The 26,473-nt window shown below is 35.8% G+C and overlaps 1 protein-coding gene across 4 annotated transcripts in view; it reads left to right on the top strand.

Moving 5' to 3' along the window:
• The window catches only part of ATP8A1 (ATPase phospholipid transporting 8A1), a 287,178-nt gene that overhangs the window by 137,154 nt on the left and 123,551 nt on the right, over nucleotides 1-26,473 (top strand). For all 4 annotated transcript variants that reach the window (XM_027836226.1, XM_027836225.1, XM_027836228.1 and 1 more), the window contains 4 exons: nucleotides 153-202; nucleotides 4,561-4,630; nucleotides 11,079-11,163; nucleotides 12,953-13,092. In XM_027836226.1, the coding sequence (XP_027692027.1) occupies nucleotides 153-202; nucleotides 4,561-4,630; nucleotides 11,079-11,163; nucleotides 12,953-13,092 (345 nt within the window). The remainder of the gene's footprint in view (nucleotides 1-152; nucleotides 203-4,560; nucleotides 4,631-11,078; nucleotides 11,164-12,952; nucleotides 13,093-26,473) is intronic.

Genomic DNA, 26,473 nt, shown 5'->3' with positions numbered 1-26,473 from the left:
TAAGTTCATGTTAAGAAAACGTATTTCAAAAGAGAACATATTTATGTTAACATTTTCTGTGTTAATGCATAATTATAATTTTAATGCTACATTTTATACAAAAGCCAAAAAAGACAACTTCTTAATGCTATTGGGTTTTCTTTCCCTCTTAGCTTGGACAGGAAGAAAGATATGAATTACTCAATGTCCTGGAGTTTACCAGGTAAAACACCTATTCCATTGATTTTTTTCATTATTTTTTTAAATTCACTTATGTATAGGATTTATCAAAGCTTATTTTTATTTAAATGTTTTAATAATGAGTTCCAGTTTATGTTTAACTGAATTTAGACTTACTTTAAAACATTTAAATTTTGTCTATGAAAGTTGATAGACATATCTTTAGGTGATAGTCATAGGCAGCACATTTCAAAGTGTGCCAGAATAGGATTTGGGATAAATATTTTTAGACAATTTTTCCATTCTGCATCATTAGTAGGTCCAGAGATCAATGGCCAACTAAAAGAGGATAAACAACTAGAAAATTAATTAACTCTGTTTCTACTTAAATTTTTCTAAAGTAATTGTTTACTTTATCCCTTCTACATTGATCAATAACATTTCTGTGACTTGTTTCTTCATTCCCATGTGATTATATTTATCTATATAGTTAAGTAAATAGATCTTCAGAAATGATTTCCTCTGTTCTAAGATAACTGCACTAGGTAGTTGTGCTTTGTCAAAAGGAGATAAATACTTCTTTTCTGATTACTTTTTTTTTCATTCAAATTCATTAACTTTTTAGGAAATAAATTATTCTAAACATGAAAAACGAGCTTTTCTATATACACAACAGAAAAAAAGAGGATTCTATAGGAAACTGTGATTCTCCATTTCATAGAGATTGCTTTTTTCTAAAAATTCTACACACTAACTTTCAAAACTGCCCTAGTTATCTGGGCTTCTTTTTGTCCCTTCTGTGGATTAAAAAAAATATAGGTGACACTCTTTTATTCTAGTATCACTACTACTAACTTCCTCCTCCTCCCAACCCCACTTCTCCAACTATAAACCAAGAGAAAAAAAGAAGAAAAAAAATCTTTGTAATAAATTATCAAAGTCAAGCAAAATTAATCCACACAGTGGCCATGTCCAAATATGTGGCCAGTACCTTGTGTCTATCACCTCTCCATCAGATAGGTAATATTATTCATAGTTCCTCTGGAAACATAGTTGGTAGTTGAATTGATCAGAGTTCTTAAGTCTTTTATGGTTATTTTTCACATCATTGTCTTTGCGTAAATTGTTCTCTTGGTTCTTCTCATTTATGCTTCAGTTCATACAACCCAGGATTCTCTCAGAGTCTCTCTTTGGTCTTTTATTATGGCACAATAATATTCCATTACGTTCATATACCACAATTTCACAATCTAATCCCTAATTACCTAAGAGGCAAGCTAAGTCACCCTTTTAGATTCTAGTTCTTTTTTCTGCTTTTTAGTTGCTTCTTGCAAGATCAGGAAGGTTATTTGACATGGAACTATTCCCTCCCCAGTATCATCTTCTCTCTTAGCCCTTCCCCTTCCTATCCCCATTTGTTTCCCTGTTGAGTCTGATGGTTTTCTACACCAAACTTGTGCATTTGGGTTCAACCCTCTTCTGTCTACTTCAGATAAAAAGTGAGATTCATCCAGTACCCACTTCCTCCATGCTTTCTTCCATGTTTATATGTTCTTCTCATCCAGTTATGACAAATTATATAGCTTCTTCCAGTTTGCTGAAACAAACTTGCATTTCTGGTTTCTCAGGACTCATGTTTATCTTTCACAGTTCCTTCTCCATTTGGTCTTTTTGTAATAAATACTTGAAAGTCCTCTATTCCACTAAAGGTCCATGTTTCCCCTTGTGTAATTGTTTGCAGCTTTGCTGGCAATTTATTCTTGATTGCAACTTTATCCCCTTTGCCTTTTGGAACATTATGTTCCAAGATCTCCTCATTTTTAGGGAAAGCTGCCAGGTTTTGTGTGATCCTGACTGTAATTCCTTGATATTTGAACTATTCCTTTCTTTCTGGATACCTGCAATATTTTTTTTTCTTTGACATGGGAATTTTAAATTTTGGCAATGATATTCTTGAGACTTCCTTCTGGAGTTCTTTTCAGGAGATGATTAGTAGATCATTTCTATTTATATTTTGCCCTTGAGTTTTGATAGATCTGGGCAATTTTCCTTTATGATTTCTCGAAATATTGTTTTTTAAAATCATGGCTTTTAGAGATCCCAATGATTCTTTAATTATCTCTACTTGATCTGTTTTTTGGGTCTTTATTTTTTACCTCAGATATCTCATTTAAAATTTTTTTTCAATCTTTTGGTTTTGTTCTCACATTTCTTTCTGTCTTCTAGAATCATTGATTTCTATCTGATCTATTCTGGTTTTCAGGGATTCCATTTCTTTGGTAAGGTTTACTTTCTCTCCTAAGCTACTTATTCTACTTTGAATTCTTTTATTTTTGGCTTCATTTCTCCTAGGTATTCATATCATCCTAGTAGAAAATCCATTTTTTTCCTTTGAATTTCTGCTTGCAGAAATTGTTGTTGAATAATTTGGTGAATCTCTAGATTCACATTCATTTTTGATACTCCTTGGTGTTTTCTTTGATTTACTAATCTCTGCAGCTTTAGTTCCTGAATGGAAGCTTTGTGCTAGTGCCAGGCTCTACCCCTACTGCACTTTTGGACAGAATGATCAATTCTATTTGATCTTATCCTAGGTTCCCTGGGTTCTTGCTAGCCTCTAACTTTGTGGGATGAGGTCCCTGTATCTTTGAAATTCAGAGTACTGAATACTCATAGACCTCTCTGAAATCTCAGGACTGAGGATTTGAGACCTCAGAGTACATAAGCCTGGGTGACCTTTCTCCAAGAACCTCTGTCTGAGACTGTCTGAGAGTTCTGTGATCCTGCTCTGGTCAGGGTCTTCTGATGAGGTTTCCTAGGGCTTCTAAAGTTTGCACCCTGGGGTTTTCTTGAAGGAGCCATCTGCTTTTGCTGCCTCATGACAAAGAGTATTCTTTATAGGCTACACTGTGTACACACAATTCCTGTGTACTATTGCCCTGAAAGGTAGCATACACTATTCTGGTGCTCATTTTGCTGGTAGAGGTCCCTTTCCTACTGCCCATGGGCTTATGGTTGACTTTTTGTGCAGTTATGGTGTGGCAGAAGTCACTTATAGTTTCTCAATGTATTTCTTAATCATTACTAAGCCTGGTTCAAACTTTAGGTTTTAGGTCCAAACTTTAGGAATAGATATGTGGGACCTAGGTGCCCTGCCTCTCACTCAAACAGCCATTTCAGGCAAAAATGCTTTTGATTATGTTCTTAGTGATGATAATGGCAGTGTGGGTAATGTCAGCTCACATTTATGTAGCATTTTATAATTTATAAAGAATTGTCCTCACAACTCTATGAGAACTTAAATGATCTTTGCAGTGCTGGTGCCTTGCCTTCAAAAGAAGCCATTATTCCTCCTCCTACAAAAAGGGAAAGGAAAAAAAAAAACCAGAAAAAAAGAAAAGCAAGTTGCTTTTCTTATATACTACTATAAAAATACCTAAAACAATGTATTATTAACTTAATTTTAAATGCATTCATCAATGTATGAAGTAGACTGCTGTCCCTAACTACTACAACATATCCTACTAACCTCAAAACAGTTCTTGCTCATAAGAAACTCATAAACAGAGTGGTGGACAAGGGAGAAGGGAGACTCCTAGGTGCAGTTGTATCATAAAAGAACCTTTTTCCAGTCGTGGGAAAAGAACATGTAGGCTTCCAAATGAAGGCCTAGCATCTTTTTTATGGTGCCATTCTGTTCTCAGTGTAATTTGCTGTCTCTTCATTGATGCATTGAAACATTTTGTGCATTTAGCAGGCAGTTTTCATTAAACTGTGCTTATCTGTATCATCAACCACAGTGATGAAATGTTTGTTCTTGATAGCTCAGATTTATTTATGTAAATTAGATTTTGCATGATACTACTGAGCTGCCTCCAGTCACTGAAGAAGGATCATTTTAAATGCCCAAGTTCTTGTTTTAAGGGTCAGTAGTTAACTTAATCAGTGTTTTTCTTAAAAATTAAATACAGATTGATTACGTGTCCTTTTTAGCCACATTCTCTTTTAAATGTGTAATTCATCTACTATTATACATGTTTATTTGGATAAATATGCCAGACCTGAAAACACTGGACCAGAACTTATCACAGGAGATAACTTTTTCCCCAGGAGTAGCATTTTGGGAGGTGCATTAACTCTTTCAGATCACTAGAGGACCATTTTCTAAATTATTCCTCCTAGATAGTAAATTGTGCCCCAGTGCCTTGAAAAATTTAATGTTGCTTCAAAAATGCCTAACTTTACTACTGGGGAATAGTTTGTTTGTCCGGAAGGATGTGGCCCATTATTGGTTCGAATTTATTTCTGCACTGTGAATATTAAAGTCTGTGATGCATGGCAAGTATTTCTATGCACATTCTGGTATAAGTGCACATTATGGAAAAGCCTCTTTTCTTTCAGCGCCAGAAAAAGAATGTCAGTGATTGTCCGCACTCCATCTGGGAAGTTACGGCTCTACTGCAAAGGAGCAGTAAGGTTCTATTTTGCATTGTTAGAGCTTTGATTTATGAGCGTTTATAAATGCATATTCTAGGTAAAAGGGAAAATTTCCATGATGGAAATCTAACACAGATGTTTAGCATGAAGTCGCTGACATCAACTCCTGTTGATGTTTTGTGGTAATGTTATCCAGCCTCTTTTAGTGAAATGTGGGGCTCCTTCTGCATAAACTGAATGCTTTGAAGAATTTGTGGTAGGTTATTTTTATAATTCAGTTTTAATACATAAATATTAATGCTTGTATTGCAAAAATCTGTTAAGAAACATTTAAATTTTTTGATTTTTTTCATTACAAATATGATGGTCAAAATTAATGTGAGGCTTAGTGTGTTTTTCCGGCCATCAAAATAAAAAGACTATTTTAACCACAACTATAATCGAAGTAGTTAAAATTATGTTTAGGGAAAAATTTCTTCATATTATTATAATTTTACTTTTACTGGTTTGGCTATAGCAGATTTGGGGTTTCTGGGATGGTTTACAGTATCTTGTCAGGTTGTGTTGAAATAATAATATAATCAGATATATATCCTATGAATTTTGCTGGTTATACCTTGTCACTTAATTTAAGGATTTATGATTTCATGAATGTGGGTATTCCTTCCACCATGCAGATAGCAACTCTTTGCACAGTGACAGCATTCATGATTTAGAGGAGCTAAAATAAGATTTAATTATCTGATGGCCAACTCTCTAAGCAGCTCTGCATTTAGAGAGATCAGTCCTCAATCAAGCATTGTCATTGAACTCTCACTTAAAAAAATTTTTTTAATTTTTTTACACTTAATTTTTTGAGGATGAATATAATTGAGGTTGTATTCTGCTAACATAGGCATTGAAAACATGAGAATGCTCGTATACTGTATTGAAACATAAGAGCAGACATTGAAACATTAGTGACAGGTTCTTTTTAATGTACATGGGAAAATTGGGAAGATATAGTTCTGGCTCTCTTCCCCATCTAAGGCCACAAGAAAATTATACTGCTCAATTATTACTCTTTAAAATATTTTTCCGAGAATCCTATGTAACAGTTACAAAATTTCTGAAAATGTAGAAAATGGGGATCCAAAACTTTGCTTTCAAACATAATTAGTTTTAAGTTGAGGTTCAGAAGTCCATATTTTTTCATCTTCTTACTTTATATCTGTTAGTGAATTATGAAACCACTGATTCCTATAAAATATAGATTAATTTTTTTACATAATATTTTGAAACTTGATTATTTTTTATTGATTTTGGAAATTTTTGTGGTATTTTTCATGTGATATGTAGTTGATTTGGTTTGATAATTTTTTGATTTCTTCTGCCAAAATTTTTAAAAATTTAAATCTTGTTACAAGGACAAGTCAGCAAGCCAGTCAGTAAACAAGCATTTATTTAAAACTTACTAGGTGCTAGGCACTGTACTAGGTAGTGGGTATACAAAGCCTTTAATACATCACGTATGAATTTTTTAAAACAAGATAGGTCTTTGATGGGTCACTCTTTAGAGGTGAGAGATTCTTAAGGTTTCTGGAAAAAAAAAAAAATAATGTTAAGTCACCCTCCCTAAATTAGTTTTTTCAGTTAAAGTTTTGAAGCTGTCTACGTCTGAAGTCCCATATTTGAGGGTTAAGACCTTGAACAGAAAACAAGAGTTTGGACTCATATACCTAGCCACATTGGTAACATTAACTTTCATGTCAGCTCCCTATCTCCTTTTCCTTACGCCTTTTCTCAAGCTGAATATGTTATGGACAATAGTGTGAAGAAGACTTGTTTTTAAAAAAAATTGGGAAGAAGTGAGAGAAAATGCACAAAACATGTGCAAAGATGAAACAAGTCTATAGAATCCTAGTTACTTTATACCAGACTGTCACCTTGGCAAAAGTGGATGCAGATGGGATAAGGTCATCTTCTTCCTCCTGTGTCATACTCTCAGAGGATCATTCATGAAGACAGTATGACTGTCAGCTCTTTTGAAGTAGCATGAGTTGAACCAGTAGTAATTTTTTTATTTAGAAGAACCTAGAACATTATACTTATCAGACTTATGGACAGGTAAACAATTTATGAGTAAACAAGAGAGGACAAGGTTAGGTACAAAATGGATAATTTCAATGATATTAAATTAAAAAGACTTGTACAAATAAAGCGAATGTAGCCAATATCAGAAGGGAAGCAGAAAATTGGGGGATGGTGGAAATTTTTATAGAAAGTTTATCAGTAGTAATTTTGGCACAGCCTTGCTGTTGTGGGGTATAATGATGTAAATTCATGTACTATCAAGTATTATCAAGTATTGGCTTCACAAATATGAGCATCTTGTGAGGTCTAAAATTTCTGGAGTCTGTGCTATTTTTGCTCTAACTTTCCTTTGTAATAGTTTACATTAGTTCAATTCAATAGATGTTTGTTAAAAACCTACTACATGCAAGAGCCTGTATTAGGCACTGGAGGTATGAAGACAAAAAACAGTCCCTTCCCTCAAGGAGTTTACATTCTCCTTGGGTTATACAAGGTGTACACAGAAAAGTAAATACAAAGTAATTTTTAGATTACATGTTTTTCAGTTATCAAGCATTTATTTTCTTTTAACTATCCACCCCACACCCCACACCTCACCAGAAAGGTAAAAGGCAAAAGCTTTATAATGAACAGTCAAGCAAAACAAAACAAATTTCCATATTACTATGTCCAGAAATGTCTATCTTATTCTGCATATTTATTATATCGTTTCTCTGTGAGGAGATAGGTAACATTCTTCAACATGGGTCCTCTGGAATTATGGTGGATTATTGTATTGACCAAAATTCCTAAATTTTTCAAAATTGTTCATTTTTTTCAATAGTATCATTATTAGATCATACATTTTTCTCCTTCTCCTTGGAAAGAGGAGGGGGAGAGAAGGGAGCTAGTGTTTTACATAGCACTTTAAGGTTTACAAAAGCCTCTTAACTTATTTGATCCTCACAATCCAGTGAGGTAGGTACTGTGATTCTCTTTATTTTACAGATAAGGGAACTGAGGCACGGAGAGGTTAAATGACTTCCCCAGAGACACAGAGCTAGAGTGTCTGAGGAAGGATTGACCTCAGGGCTCCCTCATTTAACCCCCATGCTCTGTCTACTGTACCACCTAGCTGACTCTACAATGGTTTATTTCAAATCTCCCCTCCTCTCTTTAAGTTTCCTACAGGACCTCCTCTTCCCGCCTTCTCAGCTGAGGTCCTCACCTCATACTTTGGTAAAAAAAATTGAATGACCTCTTCATTTCACATCCCCTTGACATCATTCCCCCACCATTTCTTCTTTTACTTCAATCTCTGATGAAGAGGTGAGCTTTCTTCTCTTTAAGGCCAACCCTTCTATATACCTTTGATCACATATGCTCCTGTCTTCTTTAACAGATGAACCTGCTATCGTCCCCTTTCTATAATCTTTAATCTTTCCCTATTTATTTGCTCCTTTTCTGCCACCTATAAAAACACCCAAGCCTCCCCCATATCTCTGCACATTCTCCTCACTGCGAAAATCAAATTTCATTTGCAACATCATCCTTTGCATTCTGGCTTCCAACTTCATCAACTGAAACTACTTCTCCGAAGAGTCCAACAACCTCTTAATTGCCTCTTCTCAGTCCTCATCCTTCTTAACCTCTCTACAGTATTTGGCATTGCTGATCACCTTTTCTTTCTTGATAATCTCTCTTCTCTGCATTATCATGACACTGTTCTTGCCCAGTTTTCCTGCTTCATATCTGATCTCTCCTCAATGTTCTTTGCTGATTCGTCATCCCTGTCATTTCCCTAGCTAAGGATATTCCCCAAGGATCTGACCTTATGTACCTCCTCTCTCTTTACTCACTCATATTTCATGAGCTCATCAGCTCCCATGGGTTCAGTTACCCTCCCTATACATATGACTCCCAGATCTTTGTATCCAGCTGGAGTTTCTCTCCTAAACTCTAGTCCCACTTCATCAACTGCTATTGGACATTTTGAACTGGATGTCTCCTAAGCATTTCAACATGTCCAGGATAGAACTCATTATTGTCCCATTCCTCCCCCCCAAAAAAACAAAAACAACTTTATTCTTAAAGGCACCACCAATCATCCATTCAATAGGCTCACAAAACAGTGTCATCTTTGACTTCCTACTATTCCTCTTCCCGTATATCCATAAATTTCAAAATCTTTTCATTTCTATCTCTACAATGTCTCTCAGACAGACATTCTTCTCCTGACTCTCACTGCATCCCCCTAGTTTTGACCTTCATCAGCTCTTACTCAGACTTATATATTTTGTACTTACCCAGTACTATATATTTGGTCTTCCTACTTCAGGCCTGTCCCCTACTATGGTTTATATACCCCATAGCTACCAAAGTGATTTTCCTAAGTCTGATCATATAACCATCCTACTCTATAAACTCCAGTGGCTTGTACCTCTTGAATAAAATAAAATTCCTGGTAGGTATTTAAATCTCTTAACAACCTAGCCCCTATCTATCTTTCCAATAGTCTTTCACTGTTCCCTTCACAAACTCTGGTGGCTAATCATACTGATCTCCTCATTATTTCACACGTAGAACACTGACATCTCTGTACCTTTGTTGTTTCTCATGCCTAGAATACACTCCCTTTTCACCTTTGCATTTCATAATCCCAAGTTTTCCTTCAAGGAAAAGGGAAAAGAATAAGCATTGATTTAGATAGCACTTACTATGTGCCAGATACTGTGGAAAGCACTTTACAAATATTATCTCATTTGATCCTTCTAGACTCAACTCAAGCACCACAATTCTTCATGAAGCTTTTCCTGATCCACACACGCCTCCCAGCTATCAATGCACACTCTCCAGCATACATTTACACATATCTATTAAATACACACACAATATGCATATACATATCATACTCATGCTGTCTCCTCCATTCAAATGTAAGATCTTTCAGGGCAGGAACATTTTACTTCTCTCTGTATTCCCAGCACTTAACACAATGCCTGGCATATAATGAGCACTAAATGCATGTTGATTGTTTGATTGCTGGACTTAAACTGCCTATTTCGAATATCATTAATAAGGACCATTTCTATTGTTTACTAGTATTACTGGAAGCAGCATGGTTCAGAGCATAGAGTGCAGGAAAACCTGGATTCACTTCTCACCTATGAAACTTTTGAACTATGTGATCACAGACAAATCACTTAATTTCTTCAAGTCTCAGGCAACTCACTAAAGTTATCTACTAAGTTACAGATGGAGCATTAATGGTGGGAATTCCTACACTCATGAAATTGATATCTTAATATAAATATTACTTTAAATATTTGAAAAATTATTGAACGATTGTTCAAAACAATAGAAAAATATTGTTATGTATTGTATTTAAAAAGTTTTTCCTTAACTTTGTAATTAACATAACATACTATTACCATTGAATAATGTGATATGTTTACAAATACTTTTGAAACTGAGAAGTCAGATGAAAATTAATTCTATTTAGAGACAATGGCTTGTATATAAAATATTTGGACATATTGTCAACTCTTCTCCTGACCTTTCCTATGTGTTAGTTTTTTTTCCTTAGTAAAACTTTAATTTTATGGAAGAGATTCCTTCAGTTTTTTAAAAGCCCCTTGCCAATTTCATTCAAAATATTAATTGCCTCCAAAAAAAGGAAATTAATAAACTATAACTTTTATTCTTGGGAGGCAGCCATGATGGGAAATCATCATTCCCCATTTCCCTTGTCTCCTCTTCTTACCATTGAGAAATGAAAAGAAATTGATAATTGGGACCTAGAGTATTCAATCTGGGTTGAGGTCACAAGGTTCTGTTTCTCTCAAGGGCTGTAAATCTAACTCTATTAGTCAGCTTTCAAATCTCACCTCTGAGGCTAGAGTCCCCAAATGGGCAGTACCTTCTGAGAAAGTAATTTCAGGTAATGATTTATTTGCTCTTGGCCTAATAAAGCCCATGGAAAAAGGCCATTTACTGAAATTCTTAAAAACAATAAACTCAAGCAGAAAAATAACTAGAGGAATATGACTAGTATTACAAAGAAAAGATTTTAAATAAAAGCCACTACCAGTATCCTGGGAATACATAAACAATATTAGTAATTTTGCTGGTTTGATATTCTGGGTTGGTGGAGCCCTCAAACAATGTAGGAGTAAAGATCAGATTGTCAAGTTGTGGGGGCTGGAAAATTAGAATAATTGAGACGCAAATTGGAAATATTAAAAATAATGTTACTGAAATTCTCTTATCTTTAGGGGAAAGGAAAATACTTAGGCATTAAAAGTTAATTCTCAGAAATGTGTTTGTTTTCAGTATTGTTTTGCTAGTTATTGCTTTTACTAATACCAGATCAAGTAGAACTAGCACACTTAATTAAGTAAATGATAATTTTCTCCTGTTTTATCTTGCAGGACACTGTAATTTATGATCGTCTGGCTGAAAGTTCAAAATATAAGGAAATTACTTTAAAACATTTAGAGCAGTTTGCTACAGAAGGTAAGTAATAAAGTGTGATTTTTAAGTGCAGGGTAATAATTCTGCTAATTTTTAATGATTTAATTATTTTTAGTGTAATTGTCAGATTCCTAAAAACAAATCTTGATTACGGTTGATAGTATAATACTGGCAAAACACAATTATATCCAACTCAGTGTTTCCATTTACTTGACTTAAACCACAATTTATCAACAATTTGCTTTTCCCTCTGGGTTTTTTTTGGGGGGTGGAGAGAAGAGAAGGACTAAGTATGTACTTTGTCATTAACCAACAACATGCATAATATTTGCATTTGAAAATATTAAACTTAATTTTTTTAAAAATAACAAATTTAAGGAAAATTTGTATGAGAAAATAATTGTAACATTCTACAGTGATGGAATGAGTATCTTAATGCAGATTTAGTAAGGAGATGGTAGCATTTTCCTTCATTTGCCACATTGGTTGCTAGAGGGAAAAAGCTGAGGAGTGTGTGACTCAGGGCAGGCCCTTTGTCACAGGCCTGGTATTGGGGAAAAGGAAGGAAGATTCAGTTGTTGGGGCACAGGGTTCCTGGCCTCAGCCCTTGCATTCTCTGTTCCCCGAGCCATGACTTGGGAAGTAGAGGTTGCTATGTCTACTATCAGTCCTAGCCCCTGTGTTTCTATAAAAGAAAACTGACATGGTTGGGAAACAGAGCACTCCAAGATAGAACACAGCACAAGAGAAGAAGGAAAGCAAGCCATCATATTGAAAGGACATAATTACAATATGAGGGGCAGTCAGGGAGGACAGAAGCAAGTCAGATCCACTGGAGGTGCCCAAGGGAAAGGGATGCCAAAACCAGGAAATCATTGCAGGTTTTACGAAGGGCTCTTCCTTGGGTTGATCAGGACCAGATATGTGGTTAAGTGTGTGGTGCAAAGCATGGAGCCTGGACCTAATGAGGTCATGGTTTGAGGATTGATGCTAATTCCTGAGGGAACACCTGAGGAATTGTCAGGTTAATTAGTATTCAGACTCCTCAGTGGGAAAGGGGGCTTTTGGCACTACCCTAGGCATGATTTGACCTGGCCTCATAACTAGGGATTTGGGCTTCCCTAACTTTTTTATTTGGCAAAGTTAAAAGGTTACTGAGGTCCTCATAGCAATTATGCAAGCCAGAAAAATTATGGCTCATTCAAAGTACCAAAACAACTATTAGTAACATATGCTTAATAGTCTATAAAGCAAATTCACCTAAAATTTCTCCAGGCCAAGTATTGCTATTCCTTTTTAACAAATGAGGAAACTGAGGCTCAGAGAATTTGAATGACTTACCCAAGCTAGTTTGCGACAAAACTGAGTCTTGTCATGCCTGTTGCACAATACCAAACTGTCCATCTTTCCTAAGAAAGACTGAAAGACCTGGAATTATCTAACATGAAGAGACAATACCTAGTTGCAGTCACTATGATAAGGGTCAGCAAACAAACAATGGTAAACAAATGTTAACCATTTCTAATGAGAAAACAAGAAAAAGTAGAATTATGATTCAGCAGGAGGGGTTGAGATTAATATATAGAATCTTTCTTTCTGATGAAGGTTGTTAATTACATATTAAGAGTGGTGAAAAAGTATAAATATGAAATCTCTTAAAGGACTTTAAAAATAATATTATTCAATAAAAACTATTTACATCTAAGCTGTTTAAATTTATGTCATCAAAATAAATTCAGCTTTTGTAACTAGTAGCTAAATTTAAAAATTAAAATATCATAATTCCTAAGAAAACCATCTTTTGATCAGTGTCCTTGTTGATTTTTTTCAGGGTTAAGGACTTTGTGTTTTGCAGTGGCTGAGATTTCAGAAAGTGACTTTCAAGAATGGCGTTCAGTATATGAGCGAGCTTCAAGTGCTATACAAAACAGGTTGCTAAAACTGGAAGAGAGTTATGAATTAATTGAAAAGGTATGTGTCAGATTATTTTACCTTTTGTTTCAGGAAATTTCCATCTTCTCTTATAGGAGACTACTGGAGTAAAGATTACAACTTTTTTGGGATACTAGACCATTTTTGCTTATGGTAGATAGAGTCTTCACAAATGTAGGTAGAAAATTAATTTCTTACCTGTTAGAATATTAGCTGGAAGCTATTTTGAATCAAGATGTTACATCATTTAATACCTCTTCCTTTCCATAGTCCTCATCTATGCACTAAATGGCCATCCTCCTCACAACTTCCATTCTAGCCTCTTTTCTTCCATCCTTTCTCTGTCACTCCAACCAATCCTTATATAAAACATTAAGAAGAAACCTCATTAAATGTAATTTAGGTGATTTTATTCTACTTCTTATAACATGGCAATGACTTCCCAAATTCCCAGTATTCAGGACCTCTATCAATTGGCTTTCCTAGTTACCCAACTATTCTCATCTACATTTATATCAAAGTTTGGGCCCCACTCACTTGAAGCCAACCATCACACTGTGTACCTTTCACACTCCACCTGTTTTTAGCTATGAATAATTGCCAGTACATTTTCTTTGCTTGACGTGCTTTCCTCCTTCTACTTCACCAAACAATCCCACCCCCCACCTTGAAAAAGTAACCTGTTCAGTAAAATCTGCCAAGGCCAACCCTGTCAGTCATGGTAATATTCACTCTTCCCAAATTTCACTCTCTTCTCTTGTTACCTAATGGCCATGGATGTGACACCGCTATCACAGTTGGTTTTCTATAGATGTATGTTTCCATATACGGTTCTAAGCCAGGAGTTCTCCACATGAAAACTCTTGCTGTAGATGTTGTTTTCCTTCTTTTTCCCACCCTCCCTGACCCTTTCGATAATGTTCCTTAAAGCTGAAACTAGGTAAGCTCTGTACCTTATCCACTTCCAGAAAAACCTGGAGTGTTTGATAGATTTTCCTTTGTGTTGTAGTGGATAGAGAGTTGGCCTCAGTCAGAAAGAACTAGATGCATATCCTGCTTCTGACACATACATGCCAATGTGACCTCAGGAAAGTCACTTAATAATAACAGCTGACATTTATATAATGCTTACTATGTGTCAAGCACTGTGCAAAATATAATCAGATTTGATACTTACAACAACCCTGGGATTCCCTTGTTATACAAATGAAGTACCATCATCCCCATTTTACAAATGAGGAAACTGAGACAAACAAGGGTTAAGTGACTTGCCCAGGGTCACACAATAAGTATCTGGAGCTAGATTTGAATTCAGGTCTTCCAGATTCCAGACCTGGATCTCTATCCATGGAGCCACCTAGCTGCCTCTCAGTAGCCCCAGACAACTCTGAAAGATTGCAAGTTGTAGAGAAAGTGGCCATCTGCATTGGTAGGAGTTTCTCACTGAAAGCCCCCTATATCAATTGAACAACAGGTCCAGTCCAACATAAAAAAATCCTCACTGCATATTCTGTATACAATGATACATATACATATATGTATGTATGTATTTGTATGTGTGTATAATTTAGCTGATTAAATGCTAATCCAGTTACTGAAACTCAGTGGATTTTCTGTATTACTCTACAGATATCCCATAGCTAAATCTTCTGCTATACCATTACCTTTTATATCTTTTTTTCAAGAACCTTTAGTAATATTTTTGGAATTTCTCTCATTATAAAAGTCAAAAACAATAGACATACTTTTGTATGTCTCCCTTCTCCCTTTCTCTGCAACCCAAACAACACAGAACACTCTCCCAGCAGCAATGGAATACAGTACTATTATTACTTCAATATTTTAAGGATCAATAATTTTTATGATGTTGATGGTTTTAATAAATAGTATTACTCCCTCCCATTGGCCCCTTCACTTAAAAAAGAAAAGAAAACCCTCATAATAAACATGCATAATGTAGATCAGAGGTATCAAACATACAATGACCACATTAAACTATAATTGGAAAATGCTAATAGAATAAATAAAAATACAACAAAGCATAGGTAATATTAATATGTGGTTTTCTACGAGCAGCTAGGTGGCACAGTGGATAGACTGCCAGGACTGAATTCAAATCCAGCCTTAGACACTTACTAACTGTATGACCCTGAGCAAGTCACTTAACCCTCTTTGCCTCAATTTCCTCATCTGTAAAATGAGCTGGAGAAGGAAATGGCAAACCTGTCCAGTACTTTTGCCAAGAAAACCCCAAATGGGATCACAGACAGTCAGACATGACTGAAAAGTGATTGATCAACAAAAATAACATCAGTAATGCAGCCTACAGGAATCCTGATTCTGGTTTAGTGACCCCCAGTTTCTATTTGATTTTGACACCACTGGTCTAGAAAAACAAATTCTCACATTGGCCATGTCCAAAAATCTATGTCTCCTTTTGAATGTTAGGTCTGTCCCTTTTCTGGCAGGAAGTGGGTAGCACATTTCATCATTAGTTCTCTGGACTCATGATTTATCATTGCAATGATCAAGGTTCTGAAGTTTTCAAAGTTGTTTTTCTATGTAATGTTGTTAGTAGATAAATTGATCCCTTATTTCTATTCACTTCTCCCTGCATCTGTTCATAGAGGTTTTCCCCAATTTTCCCTAAAATTCCATTTAATTACATCTTATGTTGTAGTAATAGTCTATGACATTCAAATAATATGTTTAGCCCCACCATTAGGTGGGGCACCCCCTTAGTTTCTAGTTGAGGTTAAGAAACAAACTCCTATAAATATTTTTTAGATATATAGGTCCTTTTTATCTCTTTGAGGTATAATCCTAGTAGTTTATTTTTAGTGACTTTAAGTTGTCTTTCAGAATCAATTCCCAGCTCCACATTGGTGTTAGTATTCCTTCCATCTCTGCATAGCTCAATCCTTCTATGACTTCGTAGGGAGATAATTCTTTGTGAGTTGCTGTGATCAAAACATTCATCACCAGAGACTCTTCAAACTTAGATAGACTTGTCCTTTAATAATCGACATCAGTCTGTCAATAAACTTTTATAACTCGGTAAGATCTACATAAGAGCTTGTGTTCCCCTGATGTAACATTCAAAGATCCCAAGGTCAAACGTGTACCACAATGAAACATCTGAATAGAACTTTGGCTCAAGAATGTGTGTATAGGTGTATCTGTTTAACTATCTATATGCAAATACAGATAGATATAAAATTAATGAAAGTTTAACATTTACCTGGAAAAGAATGTTTATCAAATTCTTAATTCCAGTTGAAGAATATTGTAGGAAATCCTGGAAGAACCTAACTGAAAATAATAATTTATGAAAGGATCAAAGTTAGTGGATATGATTTTCCAGCCTCAGATATTTTGAGGAATGAAAATTTATAGCTAAAACAGTTTTATGAGTCCCTTCTTCTTCTCTAAAATAAATGTTCAGCACATTGGCCAGCAGATGGTGGTGATGAGTCATCTTGATATCCACATACAACTTGAAGATCTCTTAAAATGTATGCTTGATACAGCAAGGTCCCAGTTAATGCAAATAATGAATCCCATGAAGTACCCACATTATTCAAACTCACACTGTGAGTTTCTATTGGGCTGGAACCAATTAATATATTTTACATAAATTATAACTTCGAATAGGGCAAATTTGAATACACATGATCACTTCACTGGATTAAATATTTTCATGGGATGAAGTAGTCACACTAATAAAGATCTAGTAGTAAACATGACTTATGAATAAAGAAGCCTCCTTATCACCTTTGCCTCTTATTTCAACTAATAAAAATGAGAAACTGCTTTCTAATTCCTCTTTCCGATATGACATCAGGTCATAGGGTATAAGAAGGTTCATAGTCTCAGAATTTTAGAATTGAAAAGGACTTTAGAAATCATCTCATTCTAATTCCCTTGTTATACAGATGAGGAAACTGTGACTCAAAGAGGTTAAGTGATTAATTTAAAGTCAGTCAGCTAATTAATGTCAAAGTTGAAATTAAAACACAGATATCTGGTTATTGGTCACTTGTTTTTTCCACTTTACCACAGAAAGGCTTATCTTTTGGGGACAAATGAGCAATCGCACTCAGCACTTGTCCTAACCTTGGAGACATTTTGGGCTGGTATTCTGGGGTTGCTACCTGCTTTCCTTAGTATTTGCTATTTTCCATCCTGGGCTGCCTCAGATGAGTTTCCATTGTGTTCTGTAATCAGCTGAGGTTAATGAAGCATAGAATTGAAATGGTGGCTTGAAAGAATTAAAACTATTATAAGTTTCTTTGGCCCCAGTTTACTTAATTAAGGGACTGTGGTGGATATTACTCTTATTAAGACATCTGGAGAGCCACCCAAGATTAAGTTTGGTCATTCCAACCTCAAGACATCCTTTAACTACCTAGTCAACTGCCCATAGTGCCTAAGTGACCTATTAATTATTTGGCTGGCTTAGATCTTTATGACGTGTGTTGTACTAAAATTGTACTAAACTTCTCACATTTAAAATATTCAGTTAAAATATTGGACACCAAATTCCATCTTTCTTTGAGTGATCATTTTAAAAAATCATTGTGATTTTAAATATTTTGACGATAACAAAAGAAAAAATATCAGCTATAATCAAAGATCAAATTGTTTCTAATTATATAAGTAGAGAAAAAAGGATTTATAAATTAATTTTTGAAGGAACTTTGTGTTTTGCCTCAAAAATTAAAATTTTAAATTAGATTTTAATCTCTCTAAATGTAATGATAACTTTATACTTTATATGGTTTCATTCCACTTTGCTCTTGGCATGTGATTTTGGTGTAGGTTTTCTTTTCTTTTTTAATTTTATGAAATGGATATAGGAAGTTCATAGCACATTAAGGCTGCAAACTCTACCAGCCTGGTTTTAATTGAAACTAGCAGTTCATTTCTGTTCTTTTGCTTATTTGTTTTTAAATGTAATCAAAGCATTTCTAGCTTTTGAAGTAGTCATTTGCCATCCTAGCTGAAAAATTATCTAATTAGGTCAACTAGGCATTTATTAAGGATGGGAAATTCATTTCTTGATGCACAGAATCATTAAATTTTAGGACTGAGACTTCAGAGATCACCTAATCCAAACCTTCCAATTAGAAAAGAGAAAACTAACTCTTCCTCTTCCCCTGAGAAATGAAGTAATTTGTCTAAGATCACCCATGTAGAGAGAGAAAGCTGAGTTTGTCACCCAGGTCCAGCTCCTTAACCAGTTCTATTTCCCCCAAACCGTATTGCCTGCACCCTTTGTTCTGTGTAATCATTGGCTCTACTACAAGATGCTGCAGCTTGGGCTCTAACAACATAATTAGGATGAATTTTTAAGGAAGATACACACATATATGGATGGATGGATATGGATGGATATGTATGATGAAGACAATTTGCAAAGCCAAGTTCTAATATCTTGCTTGCTATGTCAGTTACTTAAACATCTTCCTTAATAACAAATTCAGGACAAAAGATCAAATTTATTTGAAAAGTTCTAAATTGTTGAGTAGCAAGATTGATGATATTATTTAAGGTGGAAAAAGGGACTAGAATTACCATAAGATCCTTCAGAGTTACCTTGACCCAATTTGAGAAGGAAAACGTCAGCATGGCAGTGTGGTATTGTGGACACAACAACACTTTGAGTCTGTTTTTGTCGCTACTTGAGAGAATTTACAGTTGTCTCATTCTTTCAAAGGACAAAATCCACCCTCATTTTCTCTCTTAACCCTCTTCTCTGTAAATTGTCAACATGATTTATTTTGTTAACATAATTTTTTGAAATCAGGGTTTTTTTTAATGTTTATTAGATTGATGGTCAGTCAACATTGTGATACATAAAAGAATTTCATTTGCACTTTTTTCTGTTGGACATTAAAAAGAGTGGATAAACTGAAAAGTGATATATTTGCTTCATTGTATCCAGAGATACTTCATTCAACTCAGAGATGCTTTAACTCCCTTATTTGTTCTATTGCTTTGCAGAGCAACTTATTTATTTACTTCAAAGGCACTTAATGATTTTTGTCCCAGTTTTTACTCAAGTGAAATGGAAATAAATACATCTGACCCCTTGTGTCTTCACTACGTTTCTCTGTGAATTCATGGCATAAATTGTCTGACCTACTCAGAGATTATTTTATCATTACACACACACACACATATATGTATATATGTGTGTGTATATATATTTTAATCTATATATATAAATATATATTGTATAAATGTTAAAATATATGTGTAGTATATATACATATATATGTGTATATATTAAAAGGTGGTTGTATTCTGCTAGAAATCAAAAAGTTCTTCATGTTGGTTTTCTAAAAGAAAGTTAAACATAAAAAGTACCATTATACACAGTAGCACTGGTTTCCCTGCAGAGCAACTAATATTAGTTCTAACACTTGTGAATGTGAGCTTTGTGTGAGTTAGAAGGAAGTTAGAGAGAAGATAAAGTGAGATACAATCCCCTATGTAGTCTTATGGTCTACATCAGTGATGTCAAACTCAAATAGAAACTGAAGCCACTAAACCATACATAATGATCCCTGCTGGCTACATATTGATTTAGAAAACCACATATTAACATTATTTATGTTCTATTGTATTTTTATTTATTTTGTTAAACATTTCCCAAATACATTTTCATCTGGTCCTATACACCTAGGTGTGTTGCCCTGAAGGCTACATGTCTGACACCTATGTTCTATGTAGTGATCTGTCAGGAAAATAATTGAGATGACAGTTCTTTCAGGTATAAAAGTCATTCCCTTATTTTATCATGCTGTGCTAGATCAAGAGTTCTTAACCTTATTTTTGTGTTATGGACCCCTTTGGTGATGTGACAAAGCCTCTGGACCTTTTTCTTACAATAATGTTTTTTAAATGTGTAAAATAAAATGCATAGGATTACAAGGGAAGCCAATTGTATTAAAATTCAGTTATCAAATATTTTTAAAAAGTTCACATAACCCAAGTTGAAAAAATCTGTTTTGATGATGTTACAGATTTAAACTTTGGGGAGCTCCCTATTTTTTAAAGAATGAAGTCCAAAATCTTAGCATTCTATGCTGTAATGCCAGCCTACTTGCCGATGTCATTGTCCACTGTTCCACCTTAAGCACCCCAGCCAAATGATCCCCACATTAAGACATTCTTTTTTTCATTCTTTTTTCAAGTATTTTCATGCTTCCTTTCCTTGGTCCATGAGATTGTCTCCTCTTTAAATACTATACCCCAACCGCCATGATGTCTGCTTGCAAAATCCTACCCATCCATCAAAGCTTAGGATGCTCCTGGAGGGCAGGCGTTGTTTAATGTTTTCCTTGTTTTAATGCCTAGCAGTGCCTTCCTCAAAATGGGTATTTAATAAATGCACCTTGATTTATTAGTAGTGATATCCACTCTTAAAAACCTCTAATTACCTTCGGGTTCCTATATCCCTTTATTTATACCTATCCCAAAAGCTATGTCTCCCCTATTAGACTGTCTGATAGTTGAGGGAAGGCACCATCTTATCTTACCCATCTTTGTAACTCTTTCCCCATTCTCTTAACACAGGGCCATACACACAAAAGAACCCTTAACTGAATTGAACTGAATTTGCTGAATTGAAGTGAAGCCTATACAGTGAACAAATATTCCAAAAAATAAGTTTTGTTTTGTTTTAACAATTCAAACTTGCCATGCATATCAGCATGGTTACTACATTGGTCCTAGAGAAATGTTACAAGGCTGCAAAATAAATCAAACCACGGGAAGAGAGGAATTTGTAAGATCTCAGTAAGCACTTGCTAAATTACAGTTGGATCCCCACAATTAGTGGAACCCTGGCTTCAGCGAGTCTCACAGCATACAGCGGCACCAGGTACATGTGAGGGGATTTTTTTCGTCTTCTTGTCTCCCGCTCCTCTGCACTCCCCCCCAAAAAACCAGGATGAGGTTTACATGCTACCCTCCCCCAATAGTATGGAGACTAATTCTTACTTATGGTTATGAGTGTCACATAGAATGTAAGTTCCCTTAAGGGCAGGGACTGGTTCGGTCCTTATCTTTGTATCCTCAATGTATATCACAGAGCTGTGAACCAACTAGGTGTTTATGTTAAGTGACAGGCCAAAATATTACCTAGTCTTCCTTTCTCTGAGGCAGTGCAAGTTGGTGGGATAGTGAGTTAATTAAGAAGGTTTTAAAAGGATTGTTTTGGAGCAGTAAGGGCCCAGTTGAGGTTATGAAATGTAAATTTGTGGTGGACCCAGTCAGCACAATTTTGCGATTTACTCCAGTTTCATTCAACAGCACATGCGTCAGAGTAAAGTCACAGAATTGTATAAGTGATCCAAGACTGAGACTTGGCAAGGAAATCCCAGCAATACAATAATGGGGCAAGAGACTTGAGAGAAGAGGAGCCGTTAGTGGAAGTGCACAAAGAGAAGAAAAATATTCAAGAGTTTTTGGTTTGGGGGTTTCTTTTGGCTCTTATCTTGATTCCCCAAGAAGTCACCCAAGGAGTGAAAGATATAGAGACTTCCTAACCTTTTCATCTGAAACCTCCCATGGCACCCCCTTGTCCTCCATCCACTCACCTGAGAACTTTGCTTCACGTTTTAGTGGCACAGTTCAGGCCATTCACTGACAGCTTCCTTTTCCCCCTTCCTCATTTCATGTCACTGAGATGTCTACCACTGTCTCCTTCACTCTTGTCTCAGATACTGATGTGGCCCTTTTTCTTGCCAAGGCAAACATCCCATCCCGTCCCATCATCTCCAGCAGATTGCCCCTTCTGTCATCCATATTCTCTCACTTCTCTTCTATTTCCATATATCATCATACATGATACACCATACATGAGAATGAGATTTTGGTTTCCTAATATACTTCATGGAGGTGAGAAGGGGGAGCGTGGCATTCACTTTTAGCATTTAGATGCTCACTGACAGATGTGATAAGATTAAAACTTTTGGTCAATGTTTCTTCCAACATTGAAAGTATGTGACAGTTTATGAAATGGTAAAAGAAATAAACTGTTTGGGATTGTGGTATCTTAAAAAAAATGCACCAACAGATTTTTTTTTAATTTAAAATACTTATGAACTGAAAGAAATTTGGTAAGAAGTAACCTTGCCTCAGCTGTTTTTTGACACTTTGACATGAGATGTTATATAAATCAGTCCATCAATTGACAAATATTTATTAAGCATCTACTATGTGCCAGGTACTGTAGTAGGCATTAAGGAGAAAAAGACAGTTTGAAATAGATGCTGCCATCAAGGAACCTACAGCCCATCTGGAAGAAATGACACACACATAAAAGGGTATACACAAAACAGATCCAAAATAATTAGAATGAGGGTAAGGAAGGGAGGCACCAAAAGCCAGAGAGATCAGGAACAGCTTTATATAAAAGGTAACACTTGAGCTAAGTCATGAAGGAATTCTAAGAGGTAGAAGTGAGGAGGCAGCGAATTCCAAACATGGCACACAGTAAGAGCAAAGGCATGAAGATAGAAAAAATGAAGTTCTATAAATGAGGAACATTAAGAAGACCAGTTTGGCTCAACCGTAATATGAGTGAAGCATAGTCATAATGCTGGTAAAGTGGTTGTTGTTTAGCCATTTTTCAGTCATGTCTAACTCTTTGTGACCCCATATGGGATTTTCTTGGCAAAGATACTGGAGTGGTTTTCCATTTCCTTCTTCAGCTCATTTTACAGATGAGGAAACTGAGGCAAACAGGGTTACACAGCTAGTAAGTGTCTGAGGCCAGATTTGAACTCAGGAAGATGAGTCTTCTGACTGGGTAAGGTAGGATGGGACTAGGTTGTAAAGGGCTTTAAATGCCAAAGAGAGGAGTTATTTTATCTTTGACCTTAGGGATAATAAGAAGGCTCTGGAGATTGTAAGTAGGATAATGACATAGTTTGACCTATGTTTTAGGAAAATCACTTAGGCAGCTCTGTGGAGGATAGAATGGAGTTGAGAGATTTTAGCAGGAAGGTCAATAAGGAAGTTGTGAGGAGTAAGAGATGATACAGGAGTTACAAAGCTGGGTGCCTGAAAGGATGCTGGTGCCCTCAACAAAAATAGGAAAATTTGGAAGAGGACTGGGTTTGTGGGGGACAGATATTGGGTTCTGTTTGGGACACAGAAACTTAAGGTGCCTATGCCACATTAGGAAGAGAGGACCAGCGCCCAATAGAGGCAAAACTGATTCACCCAGAAAGACTATGGTCTTCTAAAGTGAGTTTGATAAACTTGCAAACTGACTAACTTGGAAAGTAATCTTGATACATTAGCACGGCTTGCTGTGAAGGAAAAGAAGGGAAAATAAGTACATTTTTAATAGGTTTACTGTCTCGATTGAGCTACAGTTTGTGAATATGGAGAGGATACATGATTTTGTCAACAAAGGGAACTTTCAGTGTGGGAACTCGCTCCATCAATGCAGATCCTAACCTTTCTGTGACTTAGGGAAATCCAAAGGATTTGCCAGAAACATATAGACATTGATTGACTTGCCCAAGGTCATGTAGCCAGTGACAGCAATGGGATATGAACCCAGATTTTCCTGACTTTGAGCCAATGTGCTATCCAGTCTAGTGTGCTGCCCATTTCAGCTAAAAATAAGTAACGTTTTCTTTTATATTATTTACATTACTGTTACATAAAGTGTGTCTGTGTTTTCTGAGACTAAGTACCTCCTTGATGTGCCGCAAAATAGATCAACCTTGTTGGGCATATAGATGGAAGAATCTAGTGCTTTAAACATGTGGCAGAGTCTTAGGTTAGTAGATTTCATGTGAGATGTAAAGCCTAATGAAAAACAGGACTTTTTCTTGAGCACATGTGACAGCCAAGCTCACCCTGGCTTCTATATTAACAGAATGCTTTTTTTTTTTCAGATAAAACATAACCATTATTCTCTGTAGGGACTACAAATATCACTTCTCATTTGTACTAAAACTAGATGAAAACTGGTTTGAAATAGGAGTTGCATGGAAAGGCTTAGCACTATAAACTTGTAGTAATTTACTGCTTCATTTCAATTGACAGTCAGGAGTATTTCCAGCTCGATCAGAAGGAAACAATAAGGCTTCTAACAGTTGGGGAAGCTTAACAAAAAGACAACGGAGTACATAGATGTATTTGAGCAACACTTGATCTCAAGCCCAACAACTACTGCTGCTGATATGCTACATCTGCTCAGCTAATGAAACTGGCTAAAAATTTTTAAAAATTGCTTAAAAATTAAAGAGAAACTATCCATTTTATAGTTCTGTCTATAAAGTTGGGGGGCAGGGGGGAATCACAGATCTTCAATTCTGTTCAACAGGCACTTATTCAGGGTCTGTCTTGTACCAGACCCTATACAAATGATGGCATGTATTCAGATTCATGGTATTTGAAGTGATATTTATACAAAATGTGGTCATTGATTTCAAACCAATGGAAATATGCAGGACATATTCAAATAATGTAACCACTTTAGGAGATTCATTATTCACACCAATCAGTAACATAACTGTACTTACTGTGCTGGGGATCCAAAGACAAATGCAAAAATATCCTCCCTACCCTCAAGGAGCTTACAGTCTACTAACATGAAAACACTTTAAATGAACATTAATTTAGCTAGAAAAGCTTCGTGATGGACTTACTTCTCTTTTCTTTTGACTTCTTGTGGGGATATCTCTAGAATGTGCTTCTGGAAAGTGAGACTAGGAGGTCAGTCAACAGGGATGGGACAAGTAGAATATAGGTAATAAAAATCAAGGTCTAAAAATTTTCAAGATTAGGCAATTGGCGGAAGTCCAGGTGAGTAGTAGCAATAACTGACATTTATATGGTGCTTTAAAGTTAGCAAAGCACTTTATATATTTTCCTACATTGGAAATTCAGAACAACTCTATGAGGTAGGTATTACCTCATCGTACAAATAAGAAAGCTAATGATCAGATGTTTTGCCTAGCACATTCAGCTAATGAGCGTCAGAGGGGACCTGAGTCTTCTTGACTCTTAAGGCCTGCATTTTATCTACTGTGCCATGTTGCCTCAATAGATGACAAATTACACAAGCATAGTGTTTTAAGGTTTGAAAAGCATATTATATGCAATGTTGATACAACATCTCAATAAGGTAGATAGTGCAAATAATTATTATTTTCATTTTACAAATTAGACAGCTGGGGAGCTCAGAAAAATGAAAGATAACTTGACCAACAGAGCTTGGACTAAAACTGAGGTCAGCTCCATCTAAATACAATAACTCTTTCTAATATACACTCTGCTGCCTCCTAAAGAAAGCATAATGATAACAGCACATATTTCCATAGAACTTTACAAAGTACTTCCCTTAAAAAGCAAGGATGTAGGATAGGCAGTACAAATATTATCACTATGGGATTTAAAGAGGTTCAGTTGTATCATCTATAAAATGAGGTGGTTGGACCAAATGACCTTTAAGGTTGCTTCCAGCCCTGAATCTGTGATCTTAAGGTCCTTCAGCTAATTGGTGGTGGAGCTGAGTAGGGGCTGCACATCAAGAAGTCAGGGCAGCAGTTGTCAGGTACCTAGACAAAGGTATTCAGATAACTGGGGTTTGGGATCAGAAACTAAGACACTAGACAGGATACAAGGACAGAAGTAGTCACTGTACACGTCATAGTAGCACCCATTGACAAGACTGCCTCAGTGATTAGTTAGAGAATAACTAAAATAGGCTTCAGGTTGTTCTTTGTTTGTTTTAATATATTCCCTCTGGCTAGAATCCAATTGATTCCAGAGTGTGGGATGAGTGAGGTTGATTCTACAGATGGGAAGAAAGGAGCTAAATATTCACATCCTGTGCTATTAGAAAGTTGCAGCCATGAAGAAAAAGGAAGATCCACACAGCAAATGATTTTATGAGTCTTGGTTTTGAAGAATTGGATATACTTAAATCAACTACCTCTTCCATCCATCCCATCCTTCTAATTCCTACTGCTAGGACTATTATTTCCTTACTAGTTTCCCAGCCTTTAGTCTCTCTCACTGTAATCACTCATGTCAGGTTTCTTGTTTTAATACATTAATCTGATAAATTTACTGCACTATTCAGATATCTTCAGTGAGTCTGCCAATCAAATTTTTTTAAAAATTCCTAAAATTAGTATTCCTAAAAAGCCCTTCACAATACACCACAACTCTGACTCTGCTTTTCTAGCTTCCTCACACTATCTTCCTTCATGAACTCTGTATGTTATAAATTGGAGTAGCTCAAAAGAAATGTGAGATGTGCAAATTGAGAGAATCCACCCTAAATGTTCACATGGATTATTTGTGCCCCACCTATGGTAGAACATTCCAAGTCGTATTGGTCTGATAAGCCACAATTGGACACTGTAACTTGACTCAAACA

This window comes from Vombatus ursinus, unplaced genomic scaffold (genome assembly GCF_900497805.2).
Source record: "Vombatus ursinus unplaced genomic scaffold, bare-nosed wombat genome assembly UNPS02014818.1, whole genome shotgun sequence".
In the NCBI taxonomy this organism is placed as follows: Eukaryota; Metazoa; Chordata; class Mammalia; order Diprotodontia; family Vombatidae; genus Vombatus; species Vombatus ursinus.
The sequence above is the reverse complement of the archived record's forward strand: the minus strand, read 5'-3'. Positions and strand labels throughout refer to the sequence as shown.